The following is a 16,473-nucleotide window of genomic DNA, read 5'->3' as shown; positions in this document are numbered from 1 at the left end:
TCAGGTCGGTGGTAGCCGTGTTGGCGTGTCGGGAGTCTTGGAAGAAGCTTTGGACCTGCATGTATCTGAAGTGGTTGAAGGTGGTCAGTGGGGTGTGTCTGGGTAGGTCTGGGAATTGAAGCCGTTGTTTGGATCTGAAGTAATGGTGGAATCGTGTGAGTCCATTGTCTTCGAAATGCGTGAAGTCTTGGGGAGTCATTCCTAGAATTAATTATTTGTTTCTTAGGAGTGGGGTCAGAAGTGATGGTCTGTTGATGAGTGGTATCTTATTTGTGATCTTGTCCCACACCAGGAATGAAGTGCGTAGGGCTGGGGTCGTGTGTGGGGTGACGGGTCTGAACTGTTTCAGGAGCCATAGGAGTAGTGAGGGGTGGTCCCCCCCTAGGCGGTCGTGCTCAAGGTCCACCTACATTTTGGGGCCTGGTGGGGCATGTAGTTGCTGTATTTGTGCTAATTGGGCGGTTTGGAAATAGTTATAGAAGTTGGGGAGTCCCAGACCTCCCGTTTTTGTATTTTTATACATTGTGACCCTCTTTATTCTGAGTTTTTTGTTAGACCAGATGAAGTTGTCTATTTTGGTTTGGAGTATTTTGAATTTGTTTCGGGATATTGGGATGGTTAGTCTTTGGAAGAGGTATAGGAATCTGGGGAGCAGGTTCATCTTGATGGAGGCTATCGTCCCTAACCATGAGATGGGCTTGTTGTTCCAGTTCTGGAGGTCTGTGAGTGCTTGTTGGAGTAGGGGGGTGTAGTTCAGGGTATATGTGGAGTCAAGGTTAGCGGGAAGGAGTATCCCGAGGTACGGACTGCTATGTTCTTTATATCTAAATTAGTGCGAGGATCGAAGGTTGTCGAGAGTCTGTTCCGGTATCTCTATCAGGAGGACTTCTGTCTTGTTAAGGTTAGGTTTGTATCCCGAAATGGCTGCGTATTCTTCCAGGAATGTTAATAGAGGTGGAATGGATTGGGACGGGCTAGTGAGTGTCAGGAGAATGTCATCGGCATATGCCGCTATTTTCTATTCGGTTTGTCTTACTTTGAGGCCGCGTATTGTTGGGGAGTCTCGTATCTTCTGCAATAGGGGTTCAAGGGAGAGGGCGAATAAGTGTGTGGAGAGCGGGCATTGCTGTCTGGTACCATTTCCGATCTGGATTGACGTGGCTTTTGCATTGGGTATGAGGAGGTTGGCTGTCGGGTTGTCATAGAAGGTGGTTAGGGCCGTGATAATCGAGGTGGGAAATCGGAATTTCCGTAGGAGGGTGAAGAGGAAGGGCCAGAAAAGGCGATCAAACTCCTTTTCCGTGTAAATGGAGAGGAAAAGGGATGGGATCTTCCTATGTAGTGCCACGCAGATGAGGCCTAGTGTGCGTCTGGTGTTATCGCTGGTTTGTCTGGATGGGATAAATCCGACCTGGTCAGGGTGGATCAGTTTCGGGAGGAAAATTTGTATGCGGTGTGCTAGGAGTTTGGTGAATATTTTGGTGTCGACATTGAGGAGAGAGATAGGTCTATAATTTCCCTGATCAAGATGTGTTTCGTTTGGCTTTGGAATCAGGCAAATATTTGACCTCAGCATGTCTTCTGGTATTATTTTGTCTCCTTGTAGTAGTGAGTTGTATAGCTCGGTGAGGTGGGGTAGGAGTGTGTCTGAGAATGTTTTGTAATAAAGGCCCGAGAAACCGTCCGGTCCTGGGCATTTGTGTGGTTGGATCGATTTTAATGTTTGTGCCACTTCTTCTGCGGTGATGGGGGCTGCGAGTTGTGTTCTTGCGGCATCATTCAGTGAGGGGAGGGGGATGTCTCTGAGATAAAAGTCTATGGTTCGCTGTACTTTTTTTATTTTTAATTTTTAATTAAAATTTGTAATTAAAATCTATATGGTTGTTAAAATTAGGGTCAATTTTTGTTTGCTTGCCTCATAAAAAAATCCAATTTATCATGGATTTACTATTTATTATTCACTAAATGTTTGCATGTACTGAAAAGCATACATTTCTTGTGTGCACACCCTAATGAAATGTGCTTCTAATATATACAGTTGCAAGAAAAAGTATGTGAACCCTTTGGAATGATATGGATTTCTGCACAAATTGGTCATAAAATGGGATCTGATCATCATCTAAGTCACAACAATAGACAATCACAGTCTGCTTAAACTAATAACACACAAAGAATGAAATGTTGCCATGTTTTTATTGAACACACCATGTAAACATTCACAGTGCAGGTGGAAAAAGTATGTGAACCCTGAGACTAATGACATCTCCAAGAGCTAATTGGAGTGAGATGTCAGCCAACTGGAGTCCAATCAATGAGATGAGATTGGAGGTGTTGGTTTCAGCTGCCCTGCCCTATAAAAAACACACACCAGTTCTGGGTTTGCTTTTTACAAGAAGCATTGCCTGATGTGAATGATGCCTCGGAAAACAAGCTCTCAGAAGACCTACGATTAAGAATTGTTGACTTGCATAAAGCTGGAAAGGGTTATAAAAGTATCTCCAAAAGCCTTGCTGTTCATCAGTCCACGGTAAGACAAATTGTCTATAAATGGAGAAAGTTCAACACTGCTGCTACTCTCCCTAGGAGTGGCCGTCCTTTAACCCCTTAAGGACCAAACTTCTGGAATAAAATGGAATCATGACATGTCACACACGTCATGTGTCCTTAAGGGGTTAAAGATGACTGCAAGAGCACAGAGCAGACTGCTTAATGAGGTGAAGAAGAATCCTAGAGTGTCAGCTAAAGACTTACAAAAGTCACTGGCAAATGCTAACATCCCTGTTAGCAAATCTACAATACGTAAAACACTAAACAAGAATGGATTTCATGGGAGGATACCACAGAGGAAGCCATTGCTGTCCAAACAAAACATTGCTGCACGTTTACAGTTTGCACAAGTGCACCTGGATGTTCCACAGCAGTACTGGCAAAATATTCTGTGGACAGATGAAACCAAAGTTGAGTTGTTTGGAAGAAACACACAACACTATGTGTGGCGAAAAAGAGGCACAGCACACCGCTTTGCTGTGTCAGGGCCTGGACAGATTGCTATCATCGAAGGAAAAATGAATTTCCAAGTTTATCAAGACATTTTGCAGGAGAACTTAAGGCCATCTGTCTACCAGCTGAAGCTCAACAGAAGATGGGTGTTGCAACAGGACAATGACCCAAAGCATAGATGTAAATCAACAACAGAATGTCTTAAACAGAAGAAAATACGCCTTCTGAAGTGGCCCAGTCAGAGTCCTGACCTCAACCCGATTGAGATGCTGTGGCATGACCTCAAGAAAGCGATTCACACCAGACATCCCAAGAATATTGCTGAACTGAAACAGTTCTGTAAAGAGGAATGGTCAAGAATTACTCCTGGGGGGCGGAGCCAGCAGCCGAACGGAGCGGCCACACTTTCCCGAGCTCTGAGCTTAGGATCTACAATATTGCGGTAAAACGGCAAAAACAGCACCAATACCCGACCTCAAGCGGTCACACTGCTACCTAAGGGGGTAATGGGTCGAAAAAACGAAGCAAAGAGCGGACAGGGGCCCCTTCTGCCACGATATTGGTGAGATGCTGCGAGGCCCTCTGAGGCCAGCATGGGACAAGATGGCGTAGGGAGACGATGGCTCCTCGTGCTCCTCTGAGGGTCTCTCCTACAACACTGGGGTTGGGACTTTGAGCAGTCAACCAGCAGTGCCAAAAACCAAGCCACCGGCTGCCGGAGACCCAGTCACAGCCGCCCAACTCAAGGATATGCTTTCTGAATTAAGAGCGAACATAGCGGCGGACATGGCCCCTTACAAAGACGCCATAGATGGGGCCGTGCACAAAATAACCCTCCTGGAGGCTAAAACAGACACACAAGACTCAAGGCTCACCGCGGTGGAACATGCACTGGCGGAGCTCCAGCAGAAACAAAGAGCCACAGCTGACAGAACTGAAGCCCTGGAGGAGCGCAGGAGGCGAACCAACCTGAAAGTACGGGGAATCCCAGACTCGGTGAGCCCGACTGACTTACCACACTATATACGACGCCTGCTTAACCTCCTACTGCCGCCGAAACAAGCCAAAGCGGTCAGGATCGAGGGCATGTTCCGACTGCCGAGGCCGACGACTGCACCAGTGGAGGCGACGTCAGACCTAATAATTAGATTTCAAACCTTACAAGACAAGATCTCGATCCGTACATCCTCCTCTGTTGTTCGAGGGTTCAACCCTATCACTGTTCCCGGACCTCACCAGAGGCACCATCGCATGGCGCAAGACCCTACAGCCACTACTGCAGAAACTACAGGCAAAGGACATTCCCTACCGTTGGGGGTTCCCGAGAGCCCTGTCCTTTACCCATCAGGGCGCGACATACAAAGCTTTGAATTTCCAAGAGCTGGAACGTCACCTGCAAGGCCTAAACCTGAACGAACCAGCAAAGACAGCCACAATGAGTCTGGCGGGAATGAACCCCTCCACTGTACCGGAGTTCACCCCCCGCGCCACGCTACGCAAAACGCATGCCAGGGAAGAAACCTGAAATTTAACGCCTTAGTAGCTGGACTTTCATTCCCATGTCGGGCCCAAAGATGGACTCCACTGCATACTGAACTCAGATATTAAGCTACCGCACGTTGTTATTATTACTTTCTTTTACTTTCGTTATAGTTTTCCTCCGTTCCTCCACCACAAATAGTTGGCCACCTGAGGTCACGCTCCCTTCAGGCGCGTGACAAGGTATATAACACACCCTTAACAACAGGGGTTCACACCGGGGACCATACTACGGACCACCCCTACTCCTACCCCCCCCCCCCCCCCCCCAGTCATGATAAATAGATATTGCTCTTTCATTATCAGGACGGGGTCTTATTTATTCTTTTAAACAGGGGCTCCGACATTTTGGCCACCTAATTTAACAGAGAAAACTTACTGAGACCCCCTAACATGTTTCCTCACTAGCACAACCTTGTGCCCCTGGGGATCTCGTTAATAGACACCCCGACAGCCCATAACCAAGGCCATACTAGTCTCACTCTACCAACTAGATGAGTATAGGCTGAAAGGGGAACCCCTACAGGCACATAGTGTGGGACCATAGCCGCCGCCTCACGCACCCCATGAGACAGTACTACCGCTAGCAATACCCTACAGCCCAGACACTCGCCTAGCGGCAAACATATCAGCCTGACGAGACACTTGGTAGCTCACCCGTACTGCCCAGACTCCAAGCCAGGCTCCCACTACTCGAGCTTGGGTAATAATGGTTAAACAATTATATAATAAACATTAATTTACAACTTTCCGTTCAACTATTAAACGACATGCAACAGTCCTTAGAATAGCTTGGTTAGTATAAGCCTTATTTCAACGCTCAGTGACAACATGTGCACCAGAATGGGCATGTCTTGCAACATTAATTATTATTATTTTCTTATGTTATTCTTCTAATGTCATTGTTTTGCATCACTCATGAACCTGCTGCATGTTCACGCAACCTAGATATTCCTGACCAGCAGGATAGAAAACTGCATGTTTAGCCTGTGACATTACAACTACACCAATAAGGGTATGGCTAGAATAACACTGTTAAGCATCAATAGTTATTTTTTTTTTTTTTTTTTTTTTTTATTTTCATATTCACTTGTATTCTTCACTCTGCCATTCGGGCTGCATAGCACAGCCAAAACATTAATTTATTTACCGAATCTACTTAACGGATACGCTTCAAGTCTGATGATCCTTATGATTGAAGCACCGGCCTAGTCTTTTCAAGCAGACTTGTTTGTCCCAGCACTTAAAACACTGCAGTAGTATACAGCAAAGCCACCTAATTTACATATACTAACTTACTTTGCAGTAACACTTCACCATTGTTAAGCCTGTTATGTTGATCCTGCTTATACTTTATATCTTAAAAAATGTGCACAAACTCTTGCCAATGTTAAGCCTGTATGTATACATATAAGTTCGCTGTTGTGGCGTTTGATACTGTCATGTACCTATCTGCACAACAAAAATAAAGAATATAAAAAAAAAAGAATTACTCCTGACCGTTGTGCACGTCTGATCTGCAACTACAGGAAACGTTTGGTTGAAGTTATTGCTGCCAAAGGAGGTTCAACCAGTTATTAAATCCAAGGGTTCACATACCTTTTCCACCTGCACTGTGAATGTTTACATGGTGTGTTCAATAAAAACATGGCAACATTTCATTCTTTGTGTGTTATTAGTTTAAGCAGACTGTGATTGTCTATTGTTGTGACTTAGATGATGATCAGATCACATTTTATGAACAATTTGTGCAGAAATCCATATCATTCCAAAGGGTTCACATACTTTTTATTGCAACTGTATATATTTGTAACATACTGAAAATGTATATTTTATTAGTTTATTAAAATAATGTAGGATGAATGCCCACTTTAAGATTCCTTAAACTTATTCTGGAGGATATTCATTTGACATTAATCCATTTTTTTTTTATAATTTCTCATTTAGTAAAACATATTACTAATTACCTCATTGGTGCTGCTCAGTTGCATGTTAGTGCTCCATTGTTTTGTCAAATTTGAGGTTAAATTCATGTCAACAAGATTCATAGTCCCATTTTTTGGCACTGGTTGAGAACCTAGAGGCAAAATGTGTGGATTTAGTGGCACATCATTCTTTGAGATGTATGAGCGTTGAATATCACGAGAAGTTATACTCCAGACCCCTAAAAGCAGTTTAGCTTGCTATGAGTGTGACATCTTTTATCATTTTACAAAAAAGGGTATATTTCAATAGGAATTGGCACTTTTATACCCCTTGGCTGTCAGACAACCTGTCCTGTTACTTCCTTACAGTTAAGCTAAACTCAAGAGCCAGGCAATTATTCAGAGCACCTGCCTTGCAAAGACTTCTCATTGAGCTGCATTGGAAGTCTGTGATTGGACTTCCACAAAAAAGGTTTGCAAAAATATTTAATATGATATAAAAGAAAATGGAGTTATGGGTGATTTTTTACATTTTATTCCATATTATAAATTCCACAGACGCGATGGATATACTTCTGATGTCTGCATCTCAACAGAAGCAAAAAATGCTTTGGAGCCTAGCAGCAATCTAGGTACGATGGAAAACAGTTGCAAAATGGTTTCCTCCATTTTCAGGAAATAGGACCAGGGTACCCCTGGCATCATATCTACTACAGCAGCTCTGGTGGTAACAATATGTGGAATAACCCTTTAACCCCTTAAGGACACATGACATGTGTGACATGTCATGATTCCCTTTTATTCCAGAAGGTTGGTCCTTAAGGGGTTAAAGGACCACTCTAGGCACCCAGACCACTTCAGCTTAATGAGGTGGTCTGGGTGCCAGGTCCTTCTAGGGTTAACCCATTTTTTCATAAACATAGCAGTTTCAGAGAAACTGCTATGTTTATGAATGGGTTAAGCCTTCCCCCTATGTCCTCTAGTGGCTGTCTCATTGACAGCCGCTAGAGGCGCTTGTGTGCTTCTCACTGTGATTTTCACAGTGAGAGCACGCAAGCGTCCATAGGAAAGCATTGTGAATGCTTTCCTATGTGACCGGCTGAATGCGCGCGCAGCTCTTGCCGCGCGTGCGCATTCAGCCGACGGGGAGGAGAAGAGGAGGATCGGAGGAGGAGAGCAGGAGGAGATCTCTCCGCCCAGCGCTGGAAAAAGGTAAGTTTTTACCCCTTTCCCCTTTCCAGAGCCGGGCGGGAGGGGGTCCCTGAGGGTGGGGGCACCCTCAGGGCACTCTAGTGCCAGGAAAACGAGTATGCTTTCCTGGCACTAGAGTGGTCCTTTAAAGCAAAAATGGTCAAAATGATTATCAGGATTATTCACTAAAGTGAGAATTCTAAGTGAATTCTAAGTGAATTTAAAATTGAATTTAAAATTTGAGGCCAAAGTGGGCGAACGGGAAGCGCAGTTGACTTGGAGAATGTTTCCAGTCTGACAAGTTTTCCTTCAAAATTACTTTGAATTCTTACTTTAGTGAATATCCCTGTGTATATGTTCTGCACAAGCCTACATTTAGCTGAGGCTTGATTTATGCTCAGCCTATATGGTACATTTATAACTTTAATCCATGATATTCATTGGTATCAATTGTGGACTCCTCTGACCCACCACCCATATGTTCTTACCAGTAGTAAACTGCAGCATAGCACGGTCATTTTCAGTAAGTGACCTATTAAAGTCAATCTTTAATGTGAACATTTGTCCTCGTCTCACAATAAGATTTGGGATGTCAAACTCGGAGGTGTGGTGTTCACGTGCATTCTTAGACTTGAGAAGGTCAACTTTAGTGGCTTTCAGGGTCATTTCAAGGATCAAGAAGGGATTTGGTATTCTTTAAAGAAATGTATCTGAGAAAATGTATTGGAAATATTTGAAAAAAGGTTATACCTCTCATTAAACATGTTAACATTGAAAAATCATGTAAAAAAAGTGATGTAATTTGTTTGTATTTTCCTGCCTATTTTTCAGCCCTTTCAGGTATAGATGTATAATAATCTCATGGTGATTTAACAGAAAGAACAGAAGGAAGATCTCGTGGTTTCTCGTTACTATCCTGCTGATTTCTCTTTATGATCACCAAAATGTTGACTATATAGCACAGGGATAGGCAACCTTCGGCACTCCAGATGTTTTGGACTACATCCCCCATAATGCTCTTACACCCGTAATGCTGGCAAAGCATCATGGGAGGTGTAGTCCAAAACATCTGGAGTGCTGAAGGTTGCCTGTGCCAGATATAGTATATACATACAGTACATGTATATTTGACTGTAGGGTAAAAGTATATGAAAGCATATTTGACTAATGTGTGCTCTGTATTGGCTTTAAAGGACTCTGTAGCAACTAAAACAACACTAGCTTAATGAAGCTGTTCTGGTGTATATATCGTGCCTTTGTCACTGCTCAATTCTCTGCAATTTGGGAGCTTAATCACTTTGTGTATACAGCCCTAGTCACACCTCCCTGCATGTAACTTGCAAAGCATAATAAACAATTTCTGTAAAGTGAGATCTAATGTTTATGCTTCCTTTATGCAGATTCTGTTGAATTTAGAATTTTGTATCTTAATGCCTTCTAGACCCTGCAGGTGCCTCCTGTGTGTGATTAATGTACAGAGAGAAGATAAAACTAAATCTAAATCAAGTTAACATCTGATTGAGACACAAAAAACAGAGGAAGGTAGGGGTAGCACCACGGTATAAAGAAATATAGAATTAGCAAATAAATAAAAACAATTGGGAAGCTATAGTATAGTGCACAAATAAGTGAGTATAATAAAGTCCCAAGAGGAGTAAAAAAAAAAAAGTCCAATATATGAAAGTCCACAGTAATAGTATGGGGATTCACTTGCAGATAGTGCTGGTCCAACAGGATGTCTTCGTGATTCCTCAATGGGAATACCAGGTTGGGTTCAGCAGTGGGTTCCGTATGTAACAACAGAGAAAAGAAGGAATAATAGGGTAGTATGTTCTATCTGGGAGCAGATGAAAGGAATAAGATATAGTCCTACTCATTTTATGGAGCTGTAACTAGCTCCAGTATGAATGGCATACAGTGGTACAATCCCCACTTGCAAGGATACGTGGGAGTAGTGTATTTGTAGTATGAGGACCATAAAATATAAAAAGATTAAAAAGGAAACACAATAGTGCTTCTATGCCAAATTTAAAAAAAATAATAAATAATAATTGGTGATTTTTTTTGACACACATACCAATTTAAGAATACATGTACATGAACTTTAAGGGTTACTGCCAAAGAACACCCCAATATGTGTTCAGCAACATCTCCTGAGTACAGCCATACCACCCATGTATAGGTGTGCTCGGGTTCTCTGGGGGTTAAAAGTTTTCCAACTTGGAATTTTCACAGCTGGTCATCATGCACCCATGTCCCATTTGGAACATTTTTGAAGCCGGCCAATGTAATTTAACCCCATCAAACAATATATTTTTGAAAAGTAGACACCCTAGGGTATTTCAAATGGTGGTATTTTAACACTTTCCATGCACTAATTCTATGGATTCTCAGCTCCTATTAGGTGTTATTGCCAAAGAACACCCACATATGTGTTCAGCAACATCTCCTGAGTCCTGATGTACAGGTGTGTTGGGTTGTTTGGGGGGTGCAATGCCAAACGCCTGACATGTTTTTTCTCAAATTTTACATATCTTCTTTGCCTACTTATTTTATTGCCATGAGCGTGCATAAACTTGAAAAGTTGACATCTCATGGTATTGTATATGGAGTGTTTTGATGCCTTTGATTCAAACGTTTTAGTAAAAAAAATTGGAGAAAATGTGCAGTGGCAATATTTGAATTTTTATTTTTACACACACATTTGTGTTTAATTTAGGAGAGCCTGTTGGTTATTGCAAGAAAACACTCAAGGTTGTTTTCTGCAAGGCTTCCTTAGTACACCCATGCCCCCCCCCCCCCCCCCCCCCCCCCCCACCATGAGTAGGTTGGCCAGGATTTTGGGAAGGTCCAGTTACAATTGTATGACTTGTAATTTGAGTTGAAATTGAGAGTATTTCTTCTGATAGGTCTATCTTTAGTTTGGGGCTGATCACGTACCCCAGTTTTATTTATTGCCATGAAAGTGTATATATTTGAAACGTAGACACCCCAAGGTATTGTGTATGGAGTGCTTTGATGCCTTTGGTGCAACTTTTTTAGTGTGTGGTGGCAATTTTGCAATTGTCATTCTTACACACACATTGCTTTTTAATTGTGATTTAGGAGAGCCTGTTGTTGGTTATTGCAAGAAAACACTCCTGGTTGTTTTCTGCAAGGCCTCCTTAGTACACCCATGCATAGGGTAAACGTAACAAAAAAAATAAATAAAAATAAAATAACTGAACAGCAAATGTTACAAAAAATAAAAAATGGAGTGTGGTATCGTTTGACGCAGTCCCCAATGCAAAGTCCAGGCTATCCAGGGCAACCAGGACAGTGATATATAGTATCTTTTCTCTGCCCCCTCTTAAAACAGACTCTGCATCTTTTTGGGGGATTCTGCTTGGCTGCAGTAGAGGGAATTTTAAAAATAACATGTTTAGCCCCAACTCTGCTCTCTCCCATCACCGCCCTGGGAGTAGGTGCATCACGATACAAAATCCCCAAAATGATCTGGAGCTGAAACTGTAAAAAAACTCAGTTGCATTCTGGGGTTTGCTTTTTTGAACAACAAAAAAGCGTTGTGGGTTGCCATCTGCATTGAGCAGTTTGCAACCTTTTTGTACCAGGCCCTTGTCTTGCCTATAATTAGGAAGGGCTGCAGCAGCTGATCTGCCAGATGAACCAAACCCATATGCCGGTTATAGCCCTTGATGGCTGGCTTCCTTGTGCTCTCAGGTCTGCCACATACAGAGACTTCCAAAGACGTCTCAGTGTGGATGGTGGTAAGAAGGTACACATCCTTCTTGTCTCTGTACTTAACTGCCAACAGCTCCTCTTGGCGTAGAGCTGAGGTCTCCCCCCTTCGTAGCCGTGTGTGTGCAAGTTGTCCTGGGAAACCTGCGTGGTTCTTTTTGATTGAAACGCAAGCTACTGTATCAAAACAATACAGTAGCTTGGACAAAGGGACACTTGTATAAAAATTGTCTGTATACAGGGGGAATATCAGGTCCCAGACAACCTTGCCACTAGTTCCCATATGTTCTGGGCAACCTGGAGGGACAAGGTTGCTATCCTTTCGCTTTATACACCCGGAAGGCCTGAGTATACCCAGTCTCGCTATCACAGAGCTTATACACCTTTACACCATACCTAGAGTGCTTGGAAGGAATATACGGCTTGAATCCCAGCCTTCCCTTATACTTCATCAGGGTGTCCTCCACGCATATATTCCTTCCAGGTGTATAAGCCTCTGCAAAGCTGGCAGCGAAGTAGGTAATTAGGGGGTGGATTTTATGCAGCCTGTCAAACTGGGGATGCTCCCTAGGGGGGCACAGGCTGTTGTCGCTGAAGTGCATGAAATGTAGAATTATTTCATACCTCTTCCTCGACATACATTGGGAGAAAATGGGGTAGAGCAGATGGGGCTACTGCTCCAGTAGAAGCGGATAGAGGGCTTCTTTATTATACCCATCAGCAGAGTCAATGCCCAGAATCTTTAAAATTCTGGCACATCGATGGTGGCCCATTGCTCCTTTGCCAAAAAAAGAGTCAAGCTTTGCAGCACGGAACTGATCGGCATATAAATTAGTTTGGGCGACAATGTTGCCCAATACATTATCGCCCAGAAACACCTCCATTAACGGCTGAGGGTTAAATCATGCGACATCCAAATTGATGCCAGGATTTGCAGTGAAGGGTGGGATAGCTGGCCTCTGGTGATGAGGCACTACCCACTCCGAGCGGTACTGCCAGCTGGAGCAGCACGTCTCCTTCTGGCAGGGGGACTAGCAGGCATAGATACACCATAACTAGATACATCACTAGCAGCAGACACTGTATCTAGTGATGTATCCGAGCACCTGGCAGGGTCAAAATCAGGGTCGGAGTCAGACATAGACGTGTCAGACTCTAGCGCAAGGATGGCATACGCCTGCTCAGCGCTATACGACCTCTGTGACCCCTGTGACATGATCACAATCACTTTACCTAGTGACCTGTCACAAAAAAAACAAACAAAAAAAATTAACCCCTAAAAAAATGCACAGACAGCAAAATAAGTGCTGCTGTGCAAGAGCCTGTGATCTATCCAGTGATCACTGGCAGGATAGGGGTCATTAGCTCTGAAAAGAGCTTTTGGGTCTCACAAAAAAAAATCACAAAAAAATGAACCCAATCTCTGATTGGATGTCCCTAGCCTGCCCCTATGATGAGGCAGGCTAGGGACACCCCCAGAAGCCCCATGATGCACTGCCTTTAGAAAGGCAGCGCCATCTTGGGAGCCACATGGCTGAGGGTGGGTAGGGGGGTTTATAGGACTTTATATTAAATTTTTAATATATATCTCTATCTCTATATCTATATATATCTCTATATCTATCTTCGCTGAATGCCTCGACCCCTCAAGGCACTCAGCACATGCAGAGCATTGGAAGCCTGCCCGATGGTTTCCAATGCTCTGCTTAACTGCCGGGCGCCACATGGAGCGACCCGGAAGTGATCACCCGGTGCCTGGCAGAAATGAGCAGTATTGCACGATGCCTCAACAGCGAGGCATCGCAGCAATACTATCAAAGCGGCTGGAAGCGATCACGATCGCTTCCAGCGCTCAAAATAGCCATGGACGTATCGGGTACGCGATCAGAAAGGGGTAAAACAAGCTGATACTAGGTTGGAGGTAGGCAACCTTTGCCACTCCAGATGTTGTGAACTACATCTCCCCTGATGTTTTACCTGCATCATGGCATTGGCTATAAGAAAATTATGAGAGATGCAGTCCACAACATCAGGAGTGACAATTGTACCTTTGTACTAAGTCGTAAAATTATAAGTTATAGAAGGACTCCTAGCTAGGATGCATTTAATCAATCTACACCTACGCGGCTATTCACTAAATTGAGAATTAAAAGTGAATTCAAAGAGAATTTCAAATTTAAAGCCACAGAAGCTAAACTGGAATTGTACATTACTTTACAGATTTTATATTACATAGATTTGTTTTAAAGTCAGGGTTAGGGCTAGCGATTGAGCTATGCTTCCATTAATCTTAGAGCTACCTAAGATTGGTGGGAGTTACACTCCCGAGCAGCAACTTCTACTTGTGGTTCCTATCTTTAATTTTTCTCCTCTCCTTTTAATGATATGCTCCTCATCTGCAAAATTAATTTCAGATGAAGGATGAATAGGTGATATATTGAAGTGCAACTCATACTATTTCAGGCTGGCTGGGATATGTACATCATTGTTCTGTCCTGAGGAAAGCGGCCATTCAGTGTAATTCTGTACATATTGGGTTTTAATAAATGATGTAACAGCACACAACACAAACATGGCCCGTCAGCTAAAATAACACAATAAAACAATGATAGATTTATTCCCTGAACAGTGATTTGTGGGAAGTTAAAAACTAAGTTGGAACATCTTTGCCAGCTAAATTTTGGAACATATGACTAATGCTTATCTCTTTCCAACTTGATTATTTTATGTATCATCTTCCAGTTTGCTTTTCAATTAATTAACTACAACTACTGTTTAATGAATAAACACTGATGATTTCCTTGTAATATGTGGCATACACGGTCAACATACAAAATCAGGACAAATAACTATTTGCTGTATTTTCTAGCAGTAATTGTATACACATTATTGTAAACAATTCCACTTTTTGCTTTGCATATATACACACGAAAAAAAATTATATGCATTTTTGTCAGAATATTTGTATGGCTATGTGGATAAAATACTTTGTTAATAATGTAACAAAGTATGGAGCTCCGAGACAACACATTTACATGTATTCTTTTCAAATATGTTAATGTATTTATTCAATACTGAAGTAACAAGCTGTCATGGTTATCACTGTTACTTTCATCCTTGCATGAATGGGGCTCCTAATGTTCCTACAAGAGAGGTTTGCATTGTTTGTTGTATACCAGAGTGGGTACCACAAAAAACTCAGAAGAGACTGCCTGTCCAATATAAAATTACTCCAGTCTCAGTTCAACAGGGATAATCATACCACTATTCGGCAGCGCAACGAAATAATGTACTATAACAAACGCACATTGAAGCTGTAACATTCAATAAATATGAAGCACTAACCTGGAATTTGACTTTTGTATCTGTAATCTTCAGTGAACGGTTATAATGTGCCAAGTAATTGTTTCTTTTTATTGCACCTCACAAGGCTGACGTCAGGAACCATACACCAATTAAAACACATTTAGGAAATATGAGCAGGGTGTACATAAAGGTGCGCAAATAGAAGGAAAGCCAATGTGAGAAATGCACAATGCCAAAAACCCATCCCTACCACATCACAAACAACAATTTATAATAATTAGAGGTGTGCAGTAAAAAGGAAATCCTCACTTAGTGCCTACGTTGGCTTGCAAAGGGCACTGCATTAATGATTTGCATTACTCTCTCTCTCTCTCGTTGCAGTTCAGGTTCCAAAGTGTCCCTTTAAGCATTGTCTCATTACTAGGAAAAAAAATTTTGCTTAGGAGAAGGAGACATGAATAAATGTGAAAATATAGCTAACAGAAAATACTGGATTGTAGTTTCATAGGTTTGGCTTTATACTGCTAATGGGACAGGTATGAAGCAAGCCTTGTGATTTTGATCCAGTCGCGTACGTAAATGTACATTTTCCCACATTTTTCATATTGGCAGTCTATAAGTGCTAAAGTGTTGGCACACCCTTTATGTCAGCAGTCTTGAAAGGATTAAAAAAAAAAAGTTGTCTGTCAACACTGAGAGGCATTGAATTAGTTCATGGAATGGTGAGGTGCAGTGTAATAATGTTTATGTGTAATTATGTGTCAGATATGCAATTTGTGTTTCTGTTTGTGCAATGGAGCTGTGCACCTCCCAAACAAGGTGGCATGTTAAACTGGCGTGCATGCATGTCAGGGTGAGCAGCAGACATGTTTACAACCCTCTCTTTGTGGTCATGTACACAGAGCTTCTAAATTCCCCTGTTAGGAAAAAAAAAAACCCGAGTTTGAGTAGTGCAGAGAGGGCAAGGGGAAGAATGTATGCCAGTTGTATCTCAGAAATGGAACGGATATCAACCCAGGAAGGCACAAAAGGTTTCAGAAATTGGGATAGTCCCATTAAATTTGTCCCCTCCCCCACAAAAATGCATCTTCACCCGTGTGTCCCTTATTCCCCCACTCAAATTTCTTACCCCTTTTGTGTTTATTATTTCCCCCTTTTGGTCTTACACTTCCCTTTAGCATATCTTATCCTCCATTTTCCCCTAAGGGTCTATTACACCCCATCCTTTGTGTGTCTCTTTCTACATCAGCCCTTTGTGTGTATCTTTCTCTTCCCTGCCCCTTCGTGTGTATCTTTCTCCAAAAGGTAGAAATAGACCGTCAAAGGTAGAAATAGACCAAGGTAGAGGATGCTCTTTGTTGGTCTATTTCTACCTTTCACGAAACCTCCCGTGCCACAGCCTGCTGAAGAGACTATGGGCCTGGTCACAGGAAAAGAACTACAAAGGAACAAAGTGATTCCTTACACCCGATACCACCTCCCCCTGTGCCAATACACCATGACAACAAAAGGTTATCTTGATTGAACCCAGTGTCCCTTCAGAGCAATCTCTGGTTACTTCAACACAGATCCCACAGCAGGTGGTCACTCACGGTGCAGCATTTAACATTATTGGCCCACAGAATACATTTCACACCTAACTATACTTTATAGTTATAGAGCTGCTGCCCTCCTCCACTTTGTTGACCCACAGCTGCATATACAGACACACACTGGTCTATGTATAATACAGGTACACAATACAGCGATATCTAGATACATGAAAAACAGTCAC

General features: G+C 42.6%; 1 protein-coding gene across 2 annotated transcripts in view; it reads right to left on the bottom strand.

Annotated features, from left to right (window-relative positions):
- TGM4 (transglutaminase 4) overlaps positions 1-14,854 on the bottom strand; it is a 79,079-nt gene extending 64,225 nt beyond the window's left edge. The window contains exons 1-3 of one of the 2 annotated variants that reach the window (XM_063450646.1): positions 14,739-14,854; positions 8,144-8,365; positions 6,507-6,616 (exon numbers count right to left, since the gene is read on the bottom strand). In XM_063450646.1, the coding sequence (XP_063306716.1) occupies positions 6,507-6,616; positions 8,144-8,321 (288 nt within the window). In that variant the 5' untranslated portion in view covers positions 8,322-8,365; positions 14,739-14,854. The remainder of the gene's footprint in view (positions 1-6,506; positions 6,617-8,143; positions 8,366-14,738) is intronic. The other variant, XM_063450647.1, reaches the window with a different exon arrangement.
- Between the last annotated feature and the right edge of the window lie 1,619 nt (positions 14,855-16,473).

This window comes from Pelobates fuscus, chromosome 4 (assembly GCF_036172605.1).
Source record: "Pelobates fuscus isolate aPelFus1 chromosome 4, aPelFus1.pri, whole genome shotgun sequence".
NCBI lineage: Eukaryota > Metazoa > Chordata > Amphibia > Anura > Pelobatidae > Pelobates > Pelobates fuscus.
This window is presented reverse-complemented; position numbering and strand designations above follow the sequence as displayed.